Genomic DNA, 19,160 nt, shown 5'->3' with positions numbered 1-19,160 from the left:
ACAATAATATATATATATATATATATATATTGTATTTTGAGATACTTCTACAGGCTTATGAAAGCCCAGCAGGTCTACCTGTGAGGCAGTTTGGTATACCAGAAAGAGCTTTAGTCTAGCTGTAAAAGACCTGGGTCTTTGTCCTGTGGCTCAGCAGTAATTCTCTGAACCTTAGTTTAATAAACTTCTGTGGCAGTTCTTCTCTGTCCTATAGGGTCACTATGAGTTAACAACTCAGTGACAGTAGGTTTGGTTTTTGGTTTGTTTCTTCAGGAGTAATTGTGACGTTTGCTTGGAAAATCACTTCATATTCAACTAGAAGCAGTTACTCACACCATAAAATTGTGAGGAATAATTATGATCCTTAAGGCTGTGAAGAGGAAGGCCTCTTTGGACATCATGAAGATGGCTTCATGTGCTCCATCCCAGTCAAAAGACTCTTCCTACAAGTTGAAAATTGATTGATTACCCAAATAGGTGATAGAGGAGCTCTGGTAGCATAGTACCTAATGCACTTGACTGCTAACCAGAAGGCTGGGGGTTCAAACCCACCAGCCGCTCCTCAGAAGGAAGGTTGGGCAATCTACTTCCGTAGTGATACTGCCTCGGAAACTCAAGGAGGGGTCACTATGAGTCGGGTCCAACTCGAGGGCACATAACAGCAACAACAACAACATAGGTGACAGAGATCTTCAAACTGTGATTATGACTGAATGACGTACTCTTATTAAGAATTAAAAATAATAAGAACTAAAAATAAAAATTAAAAACAAAGAGCTTTGAGAGACTTTTCTATTTAAGGTCCCAAAACCAGATTCAATAAGGCACTTTCAGGATTGTTGTGAATGTAGACAAGCTATGTGTATAAAAGAGAGCATTATCCCCATTTTACAGAGGGGCAACTAGAGCTCAGAGAGGTTGAATACCTTTACTAAGTTTTCCAGTAATATATCAGACAGTGTTTCACTGCTATCCATAAGGTTTTCACTGGCCAATTCTTTGAGAAGTGGATGGCCCCTTCCTTTTTCCAAGTCTGTCTTAGTCTGGAAGCTCTGCTGAAACCTTTCCATCATAGGTGACCCTGCTGGTGTTTGAAATACTGATGGCATAGCCTCCAGCTTCACAGCAATATACAAGCCACCACAGTATGGTAGACTGACAGATGAGTGGTAGAAAAAATTGTACAGCATGTGGCAAAGTCAGGACTGAACTTAATCATCTGTAATCAAGTTCAATTCACCACATCCCAATCATGTCCATATAACCACATGGGTAGCAGTGAGTTTTAACAGTAATTATACCCACTGAATGTCAATGAAAAGAAAATAATCACTTATGTAAAAAATGCTATTACTAATTAACAATGCCAATCATAAAAATCAAGAGTATAGGCCAGCACCGTCCAATAAAAATAAAATGTGAGCCACATTTTAATTTTACATTTTCTAGTAGCTGTATTAAAAATGTAAAAAGAAACAGGTAAAATAAACTTTAATAATATATTTTATTTAAGCTAATATATCCAAAATATTATAATTTCAAAATGTAACCATTATAAAAAAATTACTGATATATTTTACATTCTTATTTTCATACTAAGTCTTTGAAATGCAGTGTGTGTTTTACATTACAGCATATCTCAGTTCAGACTAACTAGTTATCAGACGCTCAATAAAGATCTGTTGCCACGTGTGGCTAAAAGCAAAAGAAAACCCACTGCCATTGAGTTGATTCTGACTCATAACAACCCTATAGGACAGGTGTAACTGCCCCATAGGGTTTCCAAAGCTGTAAATCTTTACAGAAGCAGACTGCCACATCTTCTCTTGTGGAATCCTGGTGGGTTCGAACTGCTGACCTTTCGATAAGCAGCCAAGCACTTTAACCACTGTGCCGCCAGGGCTCCTTGAGTATTTTCATATAATCTATGAAGTGCATAAAGCAAACCTCTTTAAAATATATTTCTGCTCTTAATTATTTATATAACATTTAGGAAATCTCAGAATTGACTCAATGGCAACTAATAACAACAGGTCTTTGTTTTACTCATGTTTGACCCCCAGCACATGGAATAGATGCTCAAATATTTGCTGAACTGAAATGAACTTGGGCCTCCAGCCCAGGGTGATATTTGGCTGGGTTTCCCCTCCTTTGTTCAGGATAAGAAAAGCATTTTCTCTACTTTAAAGGAAATTGGCAAGATCTTGGCTACTTGCCAGTAGGCCTTGCAGCTTTTTTTGTTAAGGCCTAACTGCTCTGATGTTTTCTTATTCTTGTAGTGAAAATAAATCCCAAAGGTTAGAGCCTCTATAAAGAAAGGTCTGATGCACTCCTCTCTGGTGCTGTAATCAAAATGTGTACATTTGATTTTCATTAAAGACTTTGTACTGAATAAATGGAAAATTAAACTTTAATTTATATAGCATACACTAATGTTAGTCCTGGTAGCTCTGGTAGCATAATGGCTAAGGCACTTGACTGCTGACCAGAAGGCTGGCAGTTCAAAGCCACCAGCCACTCCTCAGAAGGAAGATAGGGCAATCTACTTCCGTAGTGATACTGCTTTGGAAGCCCAAGGAGGGGTCGCTATGAGTCGGGTCCGACTTGACGGCACATAACAACAACAACAACGTCAGTCCCAGTGCTGAGCTTTCTTGACAGTTCCAACAGTTGCCTGACTAACACGCAGGATTATTTGTCTATTCCAGTGATTCTCAACTGGGGGTAGTTTTTGCATACAAACTCCCCCAGGGGTTATGTGGCAACGTCTAGAGACGTTTTTTGGTTGTCATGACTGGGAGGGGCACTACTGGCATTTAGTGAGTGAGGCCAGGTAAGCTGCTAAACAACCTACCATGCACGGGACAGCTCCTACAACAAAGAATTAGCAGGCCCAAAATGTTAGCAGTGCAGAGGTTGAGACACCCATGTTAGATTCCTTCTCTTTTTCCTCCCTTTTTTCCTCTATAACAGCAATTAAAATACTTTAGGAATTTCTAGTTCTACTCCCTGAAGAAGTCACTAGGAGTAGTTTGTTTTTCATTCTTCTAATTATTGTCTTTATGACTTTAATTAAAATGGTTGTCAATCCTGGTTGCACATTAGTCACCCAGAGAGATTTTTTAAAGTGCAGATGTCCAGGCCACAGTCCAGAGATTTTGTGGGGGTGGGGGACAGCATTGGTATATTTTTTTAAAGCTTCCCCACGTTATTCTAGTACAAAGCTAGGGTGGAAGACCACTATTACACATTTGTCTTTCAATTCATCATCTTAGATAATTTTTGACTCCCCATTATAAAAGCAAGAGCTCTAGTGGTACAGTGCTTAAAGCATTAGGCTGCTAACCAAAAACTGGGTTCAAACCCACCAGCTGCTCCATGGGAGAAGAGTGAAGCAATCTTCTTACGTAAAAATTGACAGCCTTGCAAACCTTAAGGGGCAGTTGTTCTCTGTCCTCTAGGGTTGCTAAGAGTTGAAATGGACTTAATGGCATTGGGTTAATGGGTATTATAAAAGATGAAGGCAGTTTTATACTTACCCTGCCGTCTATCCCTCCTTCTTATTCTACCTTCTAGCTGTACTTACTCCAGTATTTTCATGTTTGAGTTTTATACATTTCATATAATTATATTCTACATTTTGTATATAGGTTGATTCTGAATAATTAAAAACCTGTTGTCAGCATTATATTACAATTATATGATTATATAAACATAAAAATCTCTGTTCTGATCTACTGTACAATCTAGTAACTAATGCTCGTCTCTGATTCTTGTTCCTTTGTATGTACTTTTTCTTGCTAAAAATTTTTGCAGCACTCTTCCCTTGAAGTTCTGAAATTCCACTTATATAAGTCCACTTATGAATCTTTTTTATTCATTCTCTTGAGCATTCGAGTAACCCTGGTGGTGCAATGAATAGAGTGCTCTACTATGAACAGAAAGGTCAGCAATTTGAATGCAACAACTGCTCCACGAAAGAAAAGATGTGGCAGTATGCATAAAGTGCCTGTAAAGATTTACAGGCTTGGAAGCCTATGGGGGCAGGTCTGCTCTGTCCTATAGGTTGCAATGAGAATCGACTGGACAGCTTGGTTTTGGACATTGGGTTCTTTCAGATAAAACTTGTAACTTTCTTCAGCTCCAGGAAATTTTTCTTTATTAATTTTTTGATCATTTCTTCCCTTCTGTAGTCTCCCCCTCTCCTTTTTGAAACGCCTATTAGATGAATATTAAACCTGTGTGTCTTTCCTCCGTGTCTCTAAACATATCTTCCATATTTTCCAAATTTTTGTCTTTGTAATCTACATTCTTAGAAATAACCTCAACCTTATCTTCTGTGTTACCAGCTTGCTTTTCAACCATTCTCATTTTATAATTCTGTATGTCCATTATTTGTTGTATGTCTGTTTAATTTCAGTGCAGTGTTTTTAATATTCAAGAAATCTTTTTTTAGGCTGAGTTCTGAATTTAATCTTTTTTTTTTAAACTTTTTATTGTGATTTGAGTGAAAGTTTGTAGAGCAAATTCATTTTCCATTCAACAGTTCATACACATTTTGTTTCATGACATTGATTGCAGTCTGTACAATGTAGCAGCTTTCTTCCCACTTCCTCCATGGTATCCTTCTTTTCTATGCATTCCTGCCTTCTGAGCTTTCTTCTTGCACAAATGCTGCCGTTTTGATTTTCCATAGTTGATTATTCTAAGGAGTATACTGCCTTTGTGTAATTATTCACCTCAGAGCCCTGTCTATTGTTTGCCTGAAAGTTAAGCCATGGGAGTGAGTTCAATTCCAGGACCAAAGGTAACTAGGGGCCATAGTCTCAGGGGTTTCACCAATCTTTATCTCACCAGTAAGCCTGGTCTTTTTTATGACTTTGAGTTTTGTTCTACATTTTTTCTCCAATTTTGAGTGGTTTGGTAGTGGTGGCCAGGCACCATTTAGTTCTTCTGGTGTTAGGGTCATGTAGGCTGAAGTTCCCATGGTCCACTAGTCCCTTGTCTAATTGCTTCCTTGAGTTTGATTTTCTTTATTCTTCTTTGCTCTGAATGAGGAGAGACCAATTGCTGCATCTTAGATGGCAGCTCCCAAGCATTTGAAAGTTTACAGAGCAAATTCATTTTCCATAGAGCACGTTATACACATTTTGTTTTATGACATTGACTGCAATCCGCACAATGTAACAGCTCTCTGCACTTTCTCCCTGTAATAGTTACCTCTTCCCTGAAGTTAGCTCTTCCCTGTGTCCTTCTTACCTGTGCATTCCTGCCCCTTGAACTGTCTCCCTGTGCAAATACTGCCCTTCTGTTCTCTCATGATTGATCGTTCTAAGGAGCATATCTACCTGGTATAAATGTTCACCCTATAGGGTGAACAATGCCTGTCTATTGTTTGGTTGGAAGCCATGGGGGTGAGTTCAATTCCAGGCCTGAAGGGTAACTAGGGGACATAGTCTTGGGGGTTTCACCTGGTCTTTTTTTATGATTTTGAGTTTGATTCCACATTATTCTCCCTTTTTCTTGTTCTTATTCCTCTTTTTTCACAGTAGTTATTATTTATTTAGGAGCTCTCATAGTGTAGTGCCTAAGGCACTTGACTGCTAACCAGAAGGCTGTTGGTTCAAACCACCAGCCACTCCTTGGAAGGAAGGTTGGGCAATCTACTACTGTAGTGATACTGCCTCGGAAGCCCAAGGAGGGGTCGCACTTGACGGAACAACAACAACAACATTATTTATTTTGTGCTTACAAAATAATAGATCTAGAAATATTTTATAGAGACAAAAAGAAATGATTCCTTTTTTTTTGTTGAGAATAATAATTAGCATTTTTACATTTGTTTCTTTCCCCTGGATAATCTTTGTTCCTCCTAAGGCAGGTTGTTCTGTATGGTCAACGTGGCTTTTCTCTTTTCTGATGCTGGTTTTCTGAATATGCCTGGCACTTGGTTGACCATTTGTATTTGTGAATGGAGAACAATGTTTGTATAAACCACCATCATTTCCTCTGTAGTTGTATAGGTCTGCTTCACCAACAGACTTCTCCTTTAAAAGGCTATATGTTTTATTATTAATTAAAAAAAAAATTTTTGTTGTGATTTGGGTGAAAGTTTACAGAGCAAATTCATTTTCCACTCAGCAGTTCATACATATTTTGTTTCATGACATTGAAAGCAATCCCCATGATGTAACAGCTCTCTTCCCACTTCCTCCCTGTACTTACCTCTTCTCTGTGTCTTTCTTTGCATGCATTCCTGCCCCCTGAGCTATCTCTTGTGTAAATACTGCCCTTCTATTCTCCCATGATTAATTTGTTCTAAGGAGTGTATCTGCCTGGTGTAAATGTTCACCCTATATGTCTGTGTATTGTGTGGCTGGAATATTACTAATATATTGACTCTGCTAGAAAATATACTCCCTGAGGAAAAGAATATTGTTGTGTTTCCTCTACAGGCTCAATAAGAGTCTTTTTTAAATGAATGAATGGGTAAATTAATGCTTTTGTACCGGGCTAGTGAATTGACAGGTAACTTTCTCTATAGTGTGTATATAAGGAACTGGCAGGCAGCATGGGAGTCCCCCACGATAGGAGAGCTTCATTTTAGTGGTGGTACATTTCAGTATATTTTATTTCTAGGAAGAGCTATCTTTCCCTGTCTTTTCTCCCCCACTGTATCCAATAGTGATCTACTTCCAAAAATCAGCCATTAAACTCTGTGGAGCACAGTTCTACTCTGACACACATAGGGTCTTCATGAATCAGACTGACTTGTTGGCAGCTGGGTTAGAGTCCCTGGTTTGTACAAACATTTAATATACTTGCCTGCTAACTGAAAGGTTGGAGGTTCCAGTCTACTGAGAGGTACCTCAGAAGAAAGGCTTTGCAGTCTATTTCTGGAAAGTCAACCACTGAAAACCCTATGGAATTTGCAGACATACTTATTTGTATGTGCTATAAAAATGACCATAGGCAGTTTAAAACTAACAGGGGGACAAAGTTAGGATAACTGCTTAGCTACAGCTAAGCATCCCGAGGGAGTGAATTGCTGGGCCTGTAGACTGGAGACCATGGTTACAGGGGACATCAAGCTTAATTGGCACAACGTAGTATACAAAAATATTGTTCTACATCTTGCTTTGGTGAGTATCTACTAGAGTCTTAAAAGCTTGCAAGTGGCCATCTAAGGCGCATTTATTGATCTCTCCTCATCTGGAGCAAAGAAGAGTGAAGAAAATCAAAGACCTATGGAAACAGTCCAGAGAGCAAATGGACCATAAGAACATTAGCCTATATGATCTTGAGACTAGAAAAACTGTTGTTGTTGTTGTTAAGTGCCGTTGAGTCGTTTCCGACTCATAGTGACCCCATGCACAGCAGAACGAAACACTGCCCGATCCCACGCCAGCCCCACAATCCCTGCTATACTTGAGCCCATCATCGCAGCCACCATATCAATCCATCTCCTTGAAGGCCTCCCCCTCTTTTGTCAACCCTCCACCCTACCAAGCATGACATCCTTCTCCAGGGAATGGTCCCTTCTTACAACATGACCAAAATAGGTGAGATGAAGTCTGGCCATTCTTGCTTCCAAGGAGCATTCTGGCTGCACTTCCTCCAGGACAGATCTGTTAGTTCTTTTAGCAGTCCACGGTACTTTCAGCATTCTCCGCCAGCACCACAACTCAAAAGCATCGACTCTTCTTCGGTCTTCTTTATTCATTGTCCAGCTCTCACATGCATACCAGGCGATTGGAAATATCATGGCTCGTGTCAGGCGCACCTTAGTCCTCAAGGAGATATCCTTGCTCCTCAGCACTTGAAACAGTTCCTTCGCAGTTGACTTTCCCAATGCTACACGTCTGATGTCCTGACTGCTGCTTCCATTGGCATCGATTGTAGAACCAAGCAACGTGAATTCCTTGACAACCTCAATCTTCTCTCCATTTATCGTGATGCTGCTCATTGGTCCAGTTGTGAGGATTTTTGTTTTCTTTATGTTGAGATGTAATCCATACTGCAGACTATATTCTTCAACCTTCATCAGTAGGTGCCTTAAGTCATCCTCACTTTCAGCAAGCAAAGTTGTATCGTCTGCATATCTCAGGTTGTTAATGATTCTTCCTCCAATCCTGATACCACGTTTTTCTTCATATAGTCCAGCTTCTCGGATTATTTGCTCAGCATATAGATTGAATAAGTGTGGAGAAAGAATACAACCCTGACGCACTACCTTCTTGATTTTAAACCATGTAGTGTCCCCTTGTTCTGTTCGAATGACAGCCTCCTGGTCAAGGTACAGATTCCTCATGAGTACAATCAAGTGCTCGGGGATTCCCATTCTACATGATACCTAACTACCAATGCCAACACTGAAAAATTAGAGATCCTGGATAGAGGGGGAGAAAAAAATGTGGAACAAAATTTTTTTTTTAAAAAAAGACCAGGTTTACTGGTCGGATAGATATTGGTGGAATCCCTGAGACTGTGGCCTCAAGTCACTCTTCTGGCCTGGAATTGAATTCACTCCTGTAGTTTACCTCTCAGCCAAACAATAGACAGGGCTAAGAGCTGAACTCCTATACCATTGAAATGTACTCCTTAGAACAATCAACCATGAGAGATCAGGAGGCAAGCATTCAGCACAGGGGAAAGGTAGGGAGGCAGGAATGCATAGGGAAGGACACAGGAAAGGGTGAGGAAGTGGGAGGAGGGCTGTTACACTGCGGGGGGGATGTTATCAGTGTCAAAAATTAAAATGTATGTGAACTGTTGAATGTAAATGGAATCTGCTTTGTAAAATTTCACCCAAATCACAATAAAAATAAAGAAAATGCTGTGGAGCACAGTTCTACTCTGATACACTTGGGGTCACCATGAGTCAGAGTCGACTTGATGGCAGTTGGTTTTGACGTGTCTGCTGCAAAGGTCTAGGGATACCTCAGTTTCTGTAGTGCTTCTCTCTCTGGTCCTAGCACCCTCACTTGAGGCTCTTCCAAGGAGATTTTTCATTGATAATTCTGTCTACAGTTGCCCTTTTTAGGGGAAGCTACAGGGAAGGATGCTGTGCCCTCCATCAGTCCTAGTTAATCCATCTGTTCCTGAGGCAGTACTTTAATAAAATGCCCTAAGCAAGACTTACCGCTGGCATCTCCGGACGTAACTTTCTTTGTGTTAATTTCTCCACTAAAATATGTCTGTCTTTTTTCTGTATTTCAACAGCTCTTTAAGATAATAGCACCTTTTTTTGTTTTCTTATGCTGTTAGAGTTCCAGTCTTTAAAAAATTATATATTTTCTTCATTACAATGGGAAACTGAGAGTGAGGGGATGCAGGCAGGGCATGTGTGCAGTCTGCTGTGAACTGGGCATCTCCAGAGGATTTGCCACTCTGAGTTATAGTTTTGTTCCAAAAGTTGTCTTTGAGGAATTCTGGTTTATAGGTGACCTGAAGTAACATGACCAAACCTGTAGTGCCCAAATGCTAATTGATGGTAAAGATTTTCATTCATTCATAGTGAAAAAAAAAAAAAAAGGTTATTTTGAGATTATGACCTTTCTATTTTTCTCTTAACGGTAAAATGTCTATTCTGAAAAAAAAAAAAAAGATAAATGATAATGTATTTTAAATGTCCTTACTTAACAAAAGTAAAAGTTGGCTCTTTTATGTCAGTACTTTTTATTTAATTTTGCAGGTATGAGAAATTCATAAATCTGCAACTGCTAGACTGAACTTTTAATTTCAGATTTAAATTATTATCTTTATTACTTAGAAGTGAAAACATGATCTTGACTAAAGTTTTCTTTATTCAAGTGCTGCTCCCCCCAAAAAAATCTATACTAATTTTAGGGTGAAGAGTTTAATAAAATCTTTAAAAACTGTTGTTTCCTTTACATAATAAGGCTTTTGCAGATATGCTGAAAGTAAACAAGACCTTGAAAAGTCTCAACATAGAATCCAATTTTATCACTGGAACTGGGATCCTGGCCCTGGTAGAAGCACTGAGAGAAAATGACACCCTGACAGAGATCAAAATCGACAACCAGGTAAGGGAGAGCAGGCAAAGCCACCTCTCAGGGTACATGGCGCCATGCAGAGTGAGTTAGAAGATGAAGTTCTGTGACTCTACTTGATGCCTTGTCTTTTCTGTGAGTTATAATTTGGCAGCTCTGTAGAGGATGTATGAGAGAGCATGTTAGCAATTAGCACATGCTCTCTCATGTTAGCACAGTTGGGCATCCTGAGGAATAAAGAGCCCTCTCTGCCCCCAGCTCCAGGCCACTCAGGCAATGGATGACAATGGAAAGGAGATGGTGGTGGAAGTGCTGACAGCTGTTCTCTACTAACCATCATCATCATTGCCTCTTAGAGTAACTCTCAGCCCATTCTTGTCCCAGCCTTACTTTTGCCTCTTATTGGGAACATGGCTAGATGGAGAAAGCAGGGTGGCCATGCCCAGAGACTCTGACTCCTTATCCCTGGTTGGAGGCTGCCAGAGCCAAAAGTACAGACTTGGGCTCTTGTAGTCCAGAGCTTCCCATAGGAAGCCTATTTAAAGCATCCAGGTTTAGAAGCATCCAGGAGTCTGGCTTGGAGTAGCAGGCCTCACCTCATAGTGTGGTCAGAATCTGGACTCTGTTCCAGTACATCTTAGGTTCCCAGCCAAAAGCCAAAGTAAACTGCTCATCCCTAGAGCCACCATTCCCTGTAGCTTGGAGGCCTCTTTTTCCTGGCATCAGGCTGCAGTGCCTTTGCAGTTGCTTTGCTGGTTCAGTGGGCTCCTGCCCAATGACAGCAACACTGTTATCAGCTGCTTTGCTATGCCTTGCTCCACTGGTTACAAGAAAGTGTCTGTGATGGGGACTCAGTGGGTCTGAGAGTCTAGACAACTGTATAGTGGAGAAAACAGGCCCTGGAATGGTCTAGAAAAAGGAGAGAGCAAGGAGACTTGTTCTGTGAGTATTCCCTTTATAGGGTGGTGGGAGGAAGTGTGAGAGAAGTGACTTCAGAGCATCCCCTGCATGCCTGGGTCTTCATCTGGAAATTCCCTGGTCCAGACCTTCCAAGATCTGATAAAGCCCCGGCCCCTCTCAAGACCGAAATACCCAGCAGTTCCCCTGGGGGCAAATGGGCCATTTCATTGCAGGCCCTCTGCCCCAGGACTCCTCCCGGGGCACATTGCAGGGAGAACAGGCCCTTCTTCCTTTTCACCCAGCCCCAGAAGGGATGCTTCACCAAAACAGTTCTCCTAAATGCAAAGGTCTGTGGAGGGCTGCGCCCTGGGAAATATGGCACAGGAGGCAACATACACTGAGGGGAAGCTCCCTGCTGTACACCCTGGTGTCTGTCTAGCTGCTAGTAAACTAAGAAAAAGGCATCAGGGAGTGGGAGAACAGGAAAACAAGCCAGAGAGAAATATGAAGTGAGTGAAAAGAAATGAAAACTCAGGGATGAATAGACTAATAGGGAAGAAGTTAAATGGACTTTTAGTAAAAATTTCCAGAGGGATCTAAGGTGGAAGTGGGTACCTGGTCTAAAGTGTGTTTACTTTTTTGTGTTGGTTTAGTCCGGTTTGAAACCTCATATCTGAAACATGTTGTGATATTCTGTTCCTAATTTCCTGCAAGATGCCACCTAATTAGAGTTGCCAGATAAAATGCCAGTTAAAATTGGATTTTACATAAACAGTGACTGCTTTTTTTAGTGTAAGTATGCTGCATGCAATATTTGGGGCATACTTATACTGAAAAATTATTCATTGTTTATCTGAAATTCAAATTTAATGGGGTGACCTTTATTTTTATTTGCTGGCACCCAGTCCTACACCCAGTGAATGAGCTAGAGTCCTAAAAATTTAGAATAGACCAGCTCTTTTTAATGCATATGAAGAAGATCCTGAAATAAAATCTGAACTTACTCTATTAAATTTCCTCTAAATCAGCTACCTTATCATGCCTCTTCAGTCATCTAGAAATAGAGTTGTGTAATTGTTCAACCTTAGTCCCCTAATGAGCTTCCGAAATGACTCTCTGCTTGTGACAAAGAGGATTAAGATTTTCTAGCATAACTGAAAAAACTACATTACTCCAAGAAATTGATTCAAAACTTGTCCTCTACCCAGATTTTATCCATTGACTCATAGACTGTTAGAGTAGACCTCAGTGTCCTCATCTGTATAATGAAAGGTTTGAAATAATTGCTGTGACAAGGTCAGCAGCTGAGACCAGTTTATCATCATAGCAACAGGCAACTGCACCAAAATGAAGGCCAGCTGAGAAACCACTGCTGGGATAGCCTAGTCAGGTGGCCCTGTGAGAGGAGTGAAGTATAATAATAAAAAAATGGGTAACTACTAAAAAAATTTGAGTAGAGAAAAGTGGTCACTTACAAAAAGAAAAGCAAAAACAGAAAGTGATTTTAAGAAATACATGCTTCAACTTCTGTTTCTGGGTTTATTTTTTTGTATTTAGTGACTGAAAATGAAAGAAAAGACATATCCCAATTATAAGAAATTGTGGTGCAAAAAAAAAAAAAAGGAAAGAAATTGTGGTGGTGCCTATTTGTTGTCCTGGGTTCATGCAACACAAAAGACCTCAGGGGAGGGGGAAGACACTCACACACAGTCTGCAAAAGGAACATGTCCTATGTTGTATTGCTTTATCACCTTCTTTATACCTCCCTCTCATTGCAATTTTCTTCAGCTCCTAGATTCTTTGTATAGCCATCAGCATGCCATTCTTCCCCAAAGAAAACAAAAATAAAAACCATCATTCTAGTATTCACATTTCCTATTTTTTTATACTAGATTATATGAATGGTTTATGCAGTTAACAGAAAGGGGGAGCCTTTGTTTCTATTTTACTATTTTGCCAACCCAAAATTCACTACAAAATCAGAGAAAACAAAAAATTACAGTTGTTATCTATAGAAATAGCATATTAAAATCAAGAAGTGTGAATTTGCCTTTGATTGCAAAACAGAACAACTATAAGAGTGCTGACCAAAACTTAAACTATTGAGAAAACAGCTTGTTTAGAGAAGGGACTCAGAATTTTGGGAATATAGGTGTTGGGGTAACTTTTGATCTTTGCATTAACACTTGAAAATTTCACATTAACCAGGAAGTCACCCAAGTCAAGAACTCTAAACACTTGGTGATTTGTTAGGGAAAGTAAAGGATTTTTTATGTCATCCCTTATAATCACCATGAGACCCTTCTGCTCTTAGATGGTACTACTTTGGCCTGCTCCAGAGGCACAAGCCATGCTATGGCTGCCCCCAACCTTAGCTCAGGTCTCAATGCTTAAGAGTCTCAGTGTTCTGGAACTGAACACTAGTGAGGACTGTACTCTTCAGAACAGTTAAATATATGAGACCAAAAGGGCAGCGTTTACACAGTAACAAACCCCGGAAGGCAGGAAGAAATAGGAAAGAAGATTAACTGGAAATGGGAAACTCAGAGAGGAAGTGGGAAGAGTACTGTTAAATTGAGGGGATGTAATTCATGTCATATGGGCTCGAGTATAGCAGGGATTGTGGGGCTGGTGCGGGATCGGGCAGTGTTTCGTTCTGCTGTGCATGGGGTCGCTATGGGTCGGAAATGACTCAACGGCACTTAACAACAACAACAACAATTCATGTCATGAAACAAAATATGTACACATTATTGAATGGAAAACTAACTTGCTCTGTTAACTTGCATCCAGATCTCACACACACACAAAAAAGTCCCACTGTTTGAATATGTGTCATGTGCTGAAATTGCTTATGAAACTTTGAGGTCAGTCTCTCTTTCTTGTTTTGCTGCCTCACCTTCCCATATACCCACATTGCTTAGAAAGCAGATCTCTAGACTGTGGATACCCGAAATTGGTATTGCCTGACTGGAAAGATCACATTTCCTTAATTTCTTGGGGGAGAGACTTGTTTGACTGGTTGCTGGATGAAAACAAAGAAGAGCAATGAGTTTAACCCTTAGAACTTGCCTGCCACACAGAAATTCCTCCATAAACCTTTCTTCTTTGTCTACTCCTTACTTATATTTTCCATGTTTAAAAGATGTTATTTTTTAAAACATAAAGTAATGAAAATTGTGTAGTGCTGGCACAAAAATAGAACAATAGATTGCAGTCCAGAAACAAACCTAAATGAATACACTTGAGAATTTTGCACTGAGGTGGTGTTTCAAATCAGTGAGGGAAGAATTTGCTAGCATTGCTGAACAACATTGTGGTAGTTAAGGTTGTGTGTCAACCTAGCCAGGCCTGGTTGAGTGGCTGGGCAGCTGGATGTAGTATTCCCCATGATGAGACTGGTAATCAACTCCATAGTGGATCTACTGTGAGCAGCTGAGTAGCTGCCTTTGGGTATATGGTCTGCTTCCCATATATAAGAAGCAACTTTGGGAATGGTCTCTAGTCTTTTGACACGCTTGAATCCTGCGCATAGTCAAGTCGTTGTTCAACAGCCTGCCGTGCCCTGCTGCTCTTGAGACTTCTTCTGAACTTGAATTAGTGCTGTGTTGTTTGGTAATATTGGGACTGTGCCTTTTCACTTGCCGACCTTGGGTTTGTCAGCCTCAGCAGCCAGCAGCTGCCTGAGTGAAGAGATGCCCCTAGCTTCAATGGACCGGGAGCAGCAGGCAGAGCTGAAGCCCAAGGTTGAGGAACTTTAACCCAGATCCTAGAGCCTGGCACTTTGAATTCAGACTTAAAGCCTCCAAACTGTAAGAGAATAAATTCCTGTTTGTTAAAGCCACCCATTTGTGGTATATTCTTGTCAGAGTGGCGCTGGTAACCAAAACAACATAAATTTAAATATCTTCTTACAGTAAAATTCATTCTAGTTGAAATGAAGATTTCAATGTTAAAATATATAAAATCATGGGGAGTGGGGATCCTAGAAGAAAGGAGGAAATGTAACGAACTTCCTAAACAAGATGTAAAATCTATGAGATTGATACATTTGACCATGTTTAAAAATAATAATAATAATGTTTTTACAGTAATCAAAGGAGCTCTGGTGGCACAGTGTGTAAGGCATTTTGTTGCAGGAACAAGGTCCTTTCCCCCTGTTACGTAAAGCCAATGATCACAACAGGCTGAAGTGGGAAAGCAAGATTCCTTGAGTATCGATACCCAAGGAGACAGAGAGAACAGCTTCTCTGAAATGTCTGTCTCCTTGTGCAAAGGGATAAGTACAATTATATAGGGAAATGGGAAAGGGTTAAAGATCCTCTGGACTGCCAGGAATCTTTGTTCTCTTTTTCCCGTGATTACTCCTAACTTGGTGTCCCCCTTCCCAGGGTCATCTTGCTTCGTGGACTATGGTCCTTAGCCGAAGCCACTCGTGGGAGAGGGTTGTGTGTAAGAGAAGATGTAATGGAAAATAACAACTCTAACAATATATAGCTGAAAATAACAAACCTAAAGAACTCAGTGCCCCTGAAAACAGAACCAAAAACCAAACTCACTGCCATCGAGTCGATTCCAATTCATAGTGACCCCCTTTGGGTTTCTGAGATGATAAATCTTTACAGAAGTAGATTGCCCAGTCTTCCTTCCACATAGTAGCTGGAGGGTTTGAACTGCCACCCTTCTGGTTAGCAGTAAAATGTCTTAGGCACTATGCCCCCAGAGTTCCTTCTGAAAGCAAAAGGGAGGGAAAATAGCAAGTTAGTCACTATGATTAAGGTCTGTTTTGATCATGCCTGTTGGTCTGTTAAAGTTCTGCAATTTTCAGCAAGGGGCCCCATTGGCCTTCCACTTCAGCCTTTTCCAATTTGACTGCTAACCAGAAGGATGGCAGCTCAAACCCACCAGCTACTCCTTGGGAGGAAGATGAGGCAATCTACTTCCATAAAGATTTACAGCCTTGGAAACCCAATGGGGTTGCTGTGAGTCAGAACTGACTTGACGGCAGTGGATCTGGGGTTTTTTGTATAGTAGTCAAAAACATAAGAAAAATATTTTCAGCCTATATGACAATGGCCTAATTTCCTTATACATAAGAACTTACAAATCAATAAGAATAAATAAAAAAACAAGAGCTGGTATAAAACTGGGCAAATAATATAGATCAGTTATTTAAAAAGGAAAAAAAAAGTGGTTTTAGTTAACTAGTGCTGCTATAACAAAATAACCACAAGTGGGTGACTTTAATAAACAAAAAAGTGCTCTCTCACAATTAGGAGACTGGAAATCTGAATTCAGGATGCCAGCTGTAGGGGAAGGTTTTCTCTCTCTTTTGGCTCTAGGGGAAGGTGCTTGTCTCCTTTCAACATCTGTGGGCCCGGTATCCTTGGAGATCATCATGTTTCTTGGCATCAATCTTCCCCTGGGTCTAGAAGGTTTCCGTGCAGAGACCCTGTGTCCAAATGATGTGCTTGGCTCCCAGCTCTTCTTTCTGGTGGTACTAAGGTCCCTTTCTCTCCACTCAATTCTCTTTTTATTTCTTGTAAGATAAAAGGTGATGTAGGCCAACCCAGGGAAATTCCTCTTACATAGGATCAGAGTAGAAACATCCATTAATAATTGGAACATGGAATATATGACATATGAATATAGGAAAATTGGAAGTTGTCAAAAATGAAATGAAACGCATAAAGATTGATATCCTAGGCATTAGTGAGCCCAATGGACTGGTTTTGGCCATTTTGAATCAGACAACCATATGATCTACTATTCTGGGAATGACTAATTGAAGAGGAATGGTGTGTCATCCATTGTCACAAAGACCATTTCAAGATCCGTCCTGAAGTACAGTACTGTCAGTGCTAGGATAATAGCCATACACCTACAAGGAAGACCAGTTAATACTACTATTATTCAAATCTATGCACCAACCACCAAAGCCAAAGATGAGGAAATTGAAGATTTCTGCCAACTTCTGCAGTCTGAAATGGACTGAACATGCAATCAAGATGTGTTGATTATCACTGGTGATTGGAATACAAAAGTTGGAAACAAACAAGAGTTACCAATACTTGGAAAATATGGCCTCGGTGGTAGAAATAACACTGGAGATCGCATGATGGAAGTTTGCAAGACCAACGACTTATTCATTGCAAATACCTTTTTCAATAACATAAGCAATAGCTATACACGTGGACACCAGATGGAATACACAGGAATCAGATTGACTACATCTGTGGCAAGAGGTAATGGAGAAGTTCAATATGTTCAGCCAAAACAAGGCCAAGAGCTGATTGAGGAACAGACCATCAACTGCTCATATGCACGTTCAAGTTGAAGTTGAAGACAATTAAAGCAAGTCCATGGGAGCCAAAATATGACCTTGATAATATCCCTCCTGAATTTAGGGACCATTTAAATAATAGATTTGATGCATTGAACACCAGTGACTGAAAACCAGAGGAATTGTGGGATGACATCAAGAACATCATCCATGAAGAAAGCAAAGAGGTCATTAAAAAGACAAGAAAGGAAGAAAAGACCAAAATGGATGTTAGAAGAGACTCTGAACCTTGCCCTGGAGTGGAGGGTAGCTAAAGCAAATGGAAGAAATTCCAAGATAAAAGAACTGAACAGAAAATTTCAAAGAGCAGCTTGAGAAGACAAAGCCAATTATATAGTGAGGTATGCAAAGACCTGGAGTTAGAAAACCAAAAGGGAAGAACATGCTCAGCATTTCTCAAGCTGAAGGAACTGGGGGAAAAATTTAAGCCTCGAGTTGCAGTATTGAAGAATTCTATGGGCGAAATATTGAATGATGCAGGAAACATCAAAAGAAGATGGAAGTAATACAAAGAGTCACTATACCAAAAAGCATTGGTTGATGTTCATCCATTTCAGGAGGTGGCATATGATCAAGAACCAATTGTACTGAATGAAAAAGTCAGAGCTGCACTGAAGGAAGTGGTGAAAAACAGGAGTTGACGGAATACCCATTGAGATATTTCAACAAACAGATGCCGCACTGGAGGCACTCAGCCAGCTATGCCAAGAGATTTCAAAGACAGCTACCTGGCCAACTGACTGGAAGAGACCATATTTGTACCCATTCCAAAGAAAGGTGATCCCACAGAAACAATATCATTAATATCACATACAAATAAAATCTTACTGAAGATCATTCAAAGCAGTTGCAGCAATATATTAACAGAGAGCTTCCAGAAATGCAAGCTGGATTCAGAAGAGGACATGAATATCCTTGAGCAATGAGGGATATCATTGCTGATGTCAGATGGATCTTAGCTAAAAGCAAAGAATACCAGAAAGATGTTTACTTATGTTATATTGACTATGCAAAAGCATTTGATTGTGTGGATCATAACAAATTATGGATAACATTGAGAAGAATGGGGATTCCAGAACACTTGATTGTACTCATGAGGAGCCTGTACATAGATCAGGAGGCTGTCGTTCAAACAGAATAAGGGGATACTGCATGGCTCAAAATCTTGAAGAAGGGAGTGCATCAAGGTTGTATCTTTTCACCATACTTATTCAAGTTGAATGCTGAGCAAATAATCTGAGAAGCTGGTCTATATGAAGAAGAATGTGACATCAGGATTGAAGGTAGACTTATTAACAACCTGTGATACTCAGATGACAACTTTGCTTGCTGAAAGTGAGGGTGATTTGAAGCACTTACTGCTGAAGATTAAAGACTACAGTCTGCCATATGGATTAAACCTCAATATAAAGAAAACAAAAATCCTCACAACTGGTCCAATAAACAGCTTCACGATAAATGGAGAAAAGTTTGAAGTTGTCAAGGACTTCATATTACTTGGATCTACAATCAACACCAGTGGAAGCAGCAGTCAAGATATCAGACAATGTACTGCACTGGGCAGATCAGCTGCAAGAGACATCTTTTAAGTGCAGAAGAGCAAAGATGTCTCCTTGAAGACTAAGGCGCCTAACCCAAGCCATGGTATTTTCAATCACCTCTTATGCATGTGATAGCTGGACAATGAATAAGGAAGACTGAAGAAGAGTTGATACTTTTGAGTTGTGGTATTGGAGAATGCTAAGAGTACCATGGTCTGCTAAAAGGACTAACAAATCTGTCCTGGAAGAAGTGCAGCTGGAATTCTCCTTGGAAGTGAAAATGCCAGACTTCATCTCACCTACTTTGGTCATGTTGTCAGAAGGAACCATTCCCTGGAGAAGGATATCATGCTTGGTAAAGTG

General features: G+C 40.1%; 1 protein-coding gene across 1 annotated transcript in view; it reads left to right on the top strand.

Moving 5' to 3' along the window:
* TMOD2 (tropomodulin 2) overlaps nucleotides 1–19,160 on the top strand; it is a 60,461-nt gene that overhangs the window by 21,565 nt on the left and 19,736 nt on the right. The window contains exon 7 of the mRNA XM_007935166.2: nucleotides 9,903–10,046. Coding sequence (XP_007933357.1) covers nucleotides 9,903–10,046 — 144 coding nt within the window. The remainder of the gene's footprint in view (nucleotides 1–9,902; nucleotides 10,047–19,160) is intronic.

This window comes from Orycteropus afer, unplaced genomic scaffold (genome assembly GCF_000298275.1).
Source record: "Orycteropus afer afer isolate SDZICR_OR568_19922 unplaced genomic scaffold, OryAfe1.0 scaffold00026, whole genome shotgun sequence".
Lineage (NCBI taxonomy): Eukaryota > Metazoa > Chordata > Mammalia > Tubulidentata > Orycteropodidae > Orycteropus > Orycteropus afer.
The sequence above is the reverse complement of the archived record's forward strand: the minus strand, read 5'-3'. Positions and strand labels throughout refer to the sequence as shown.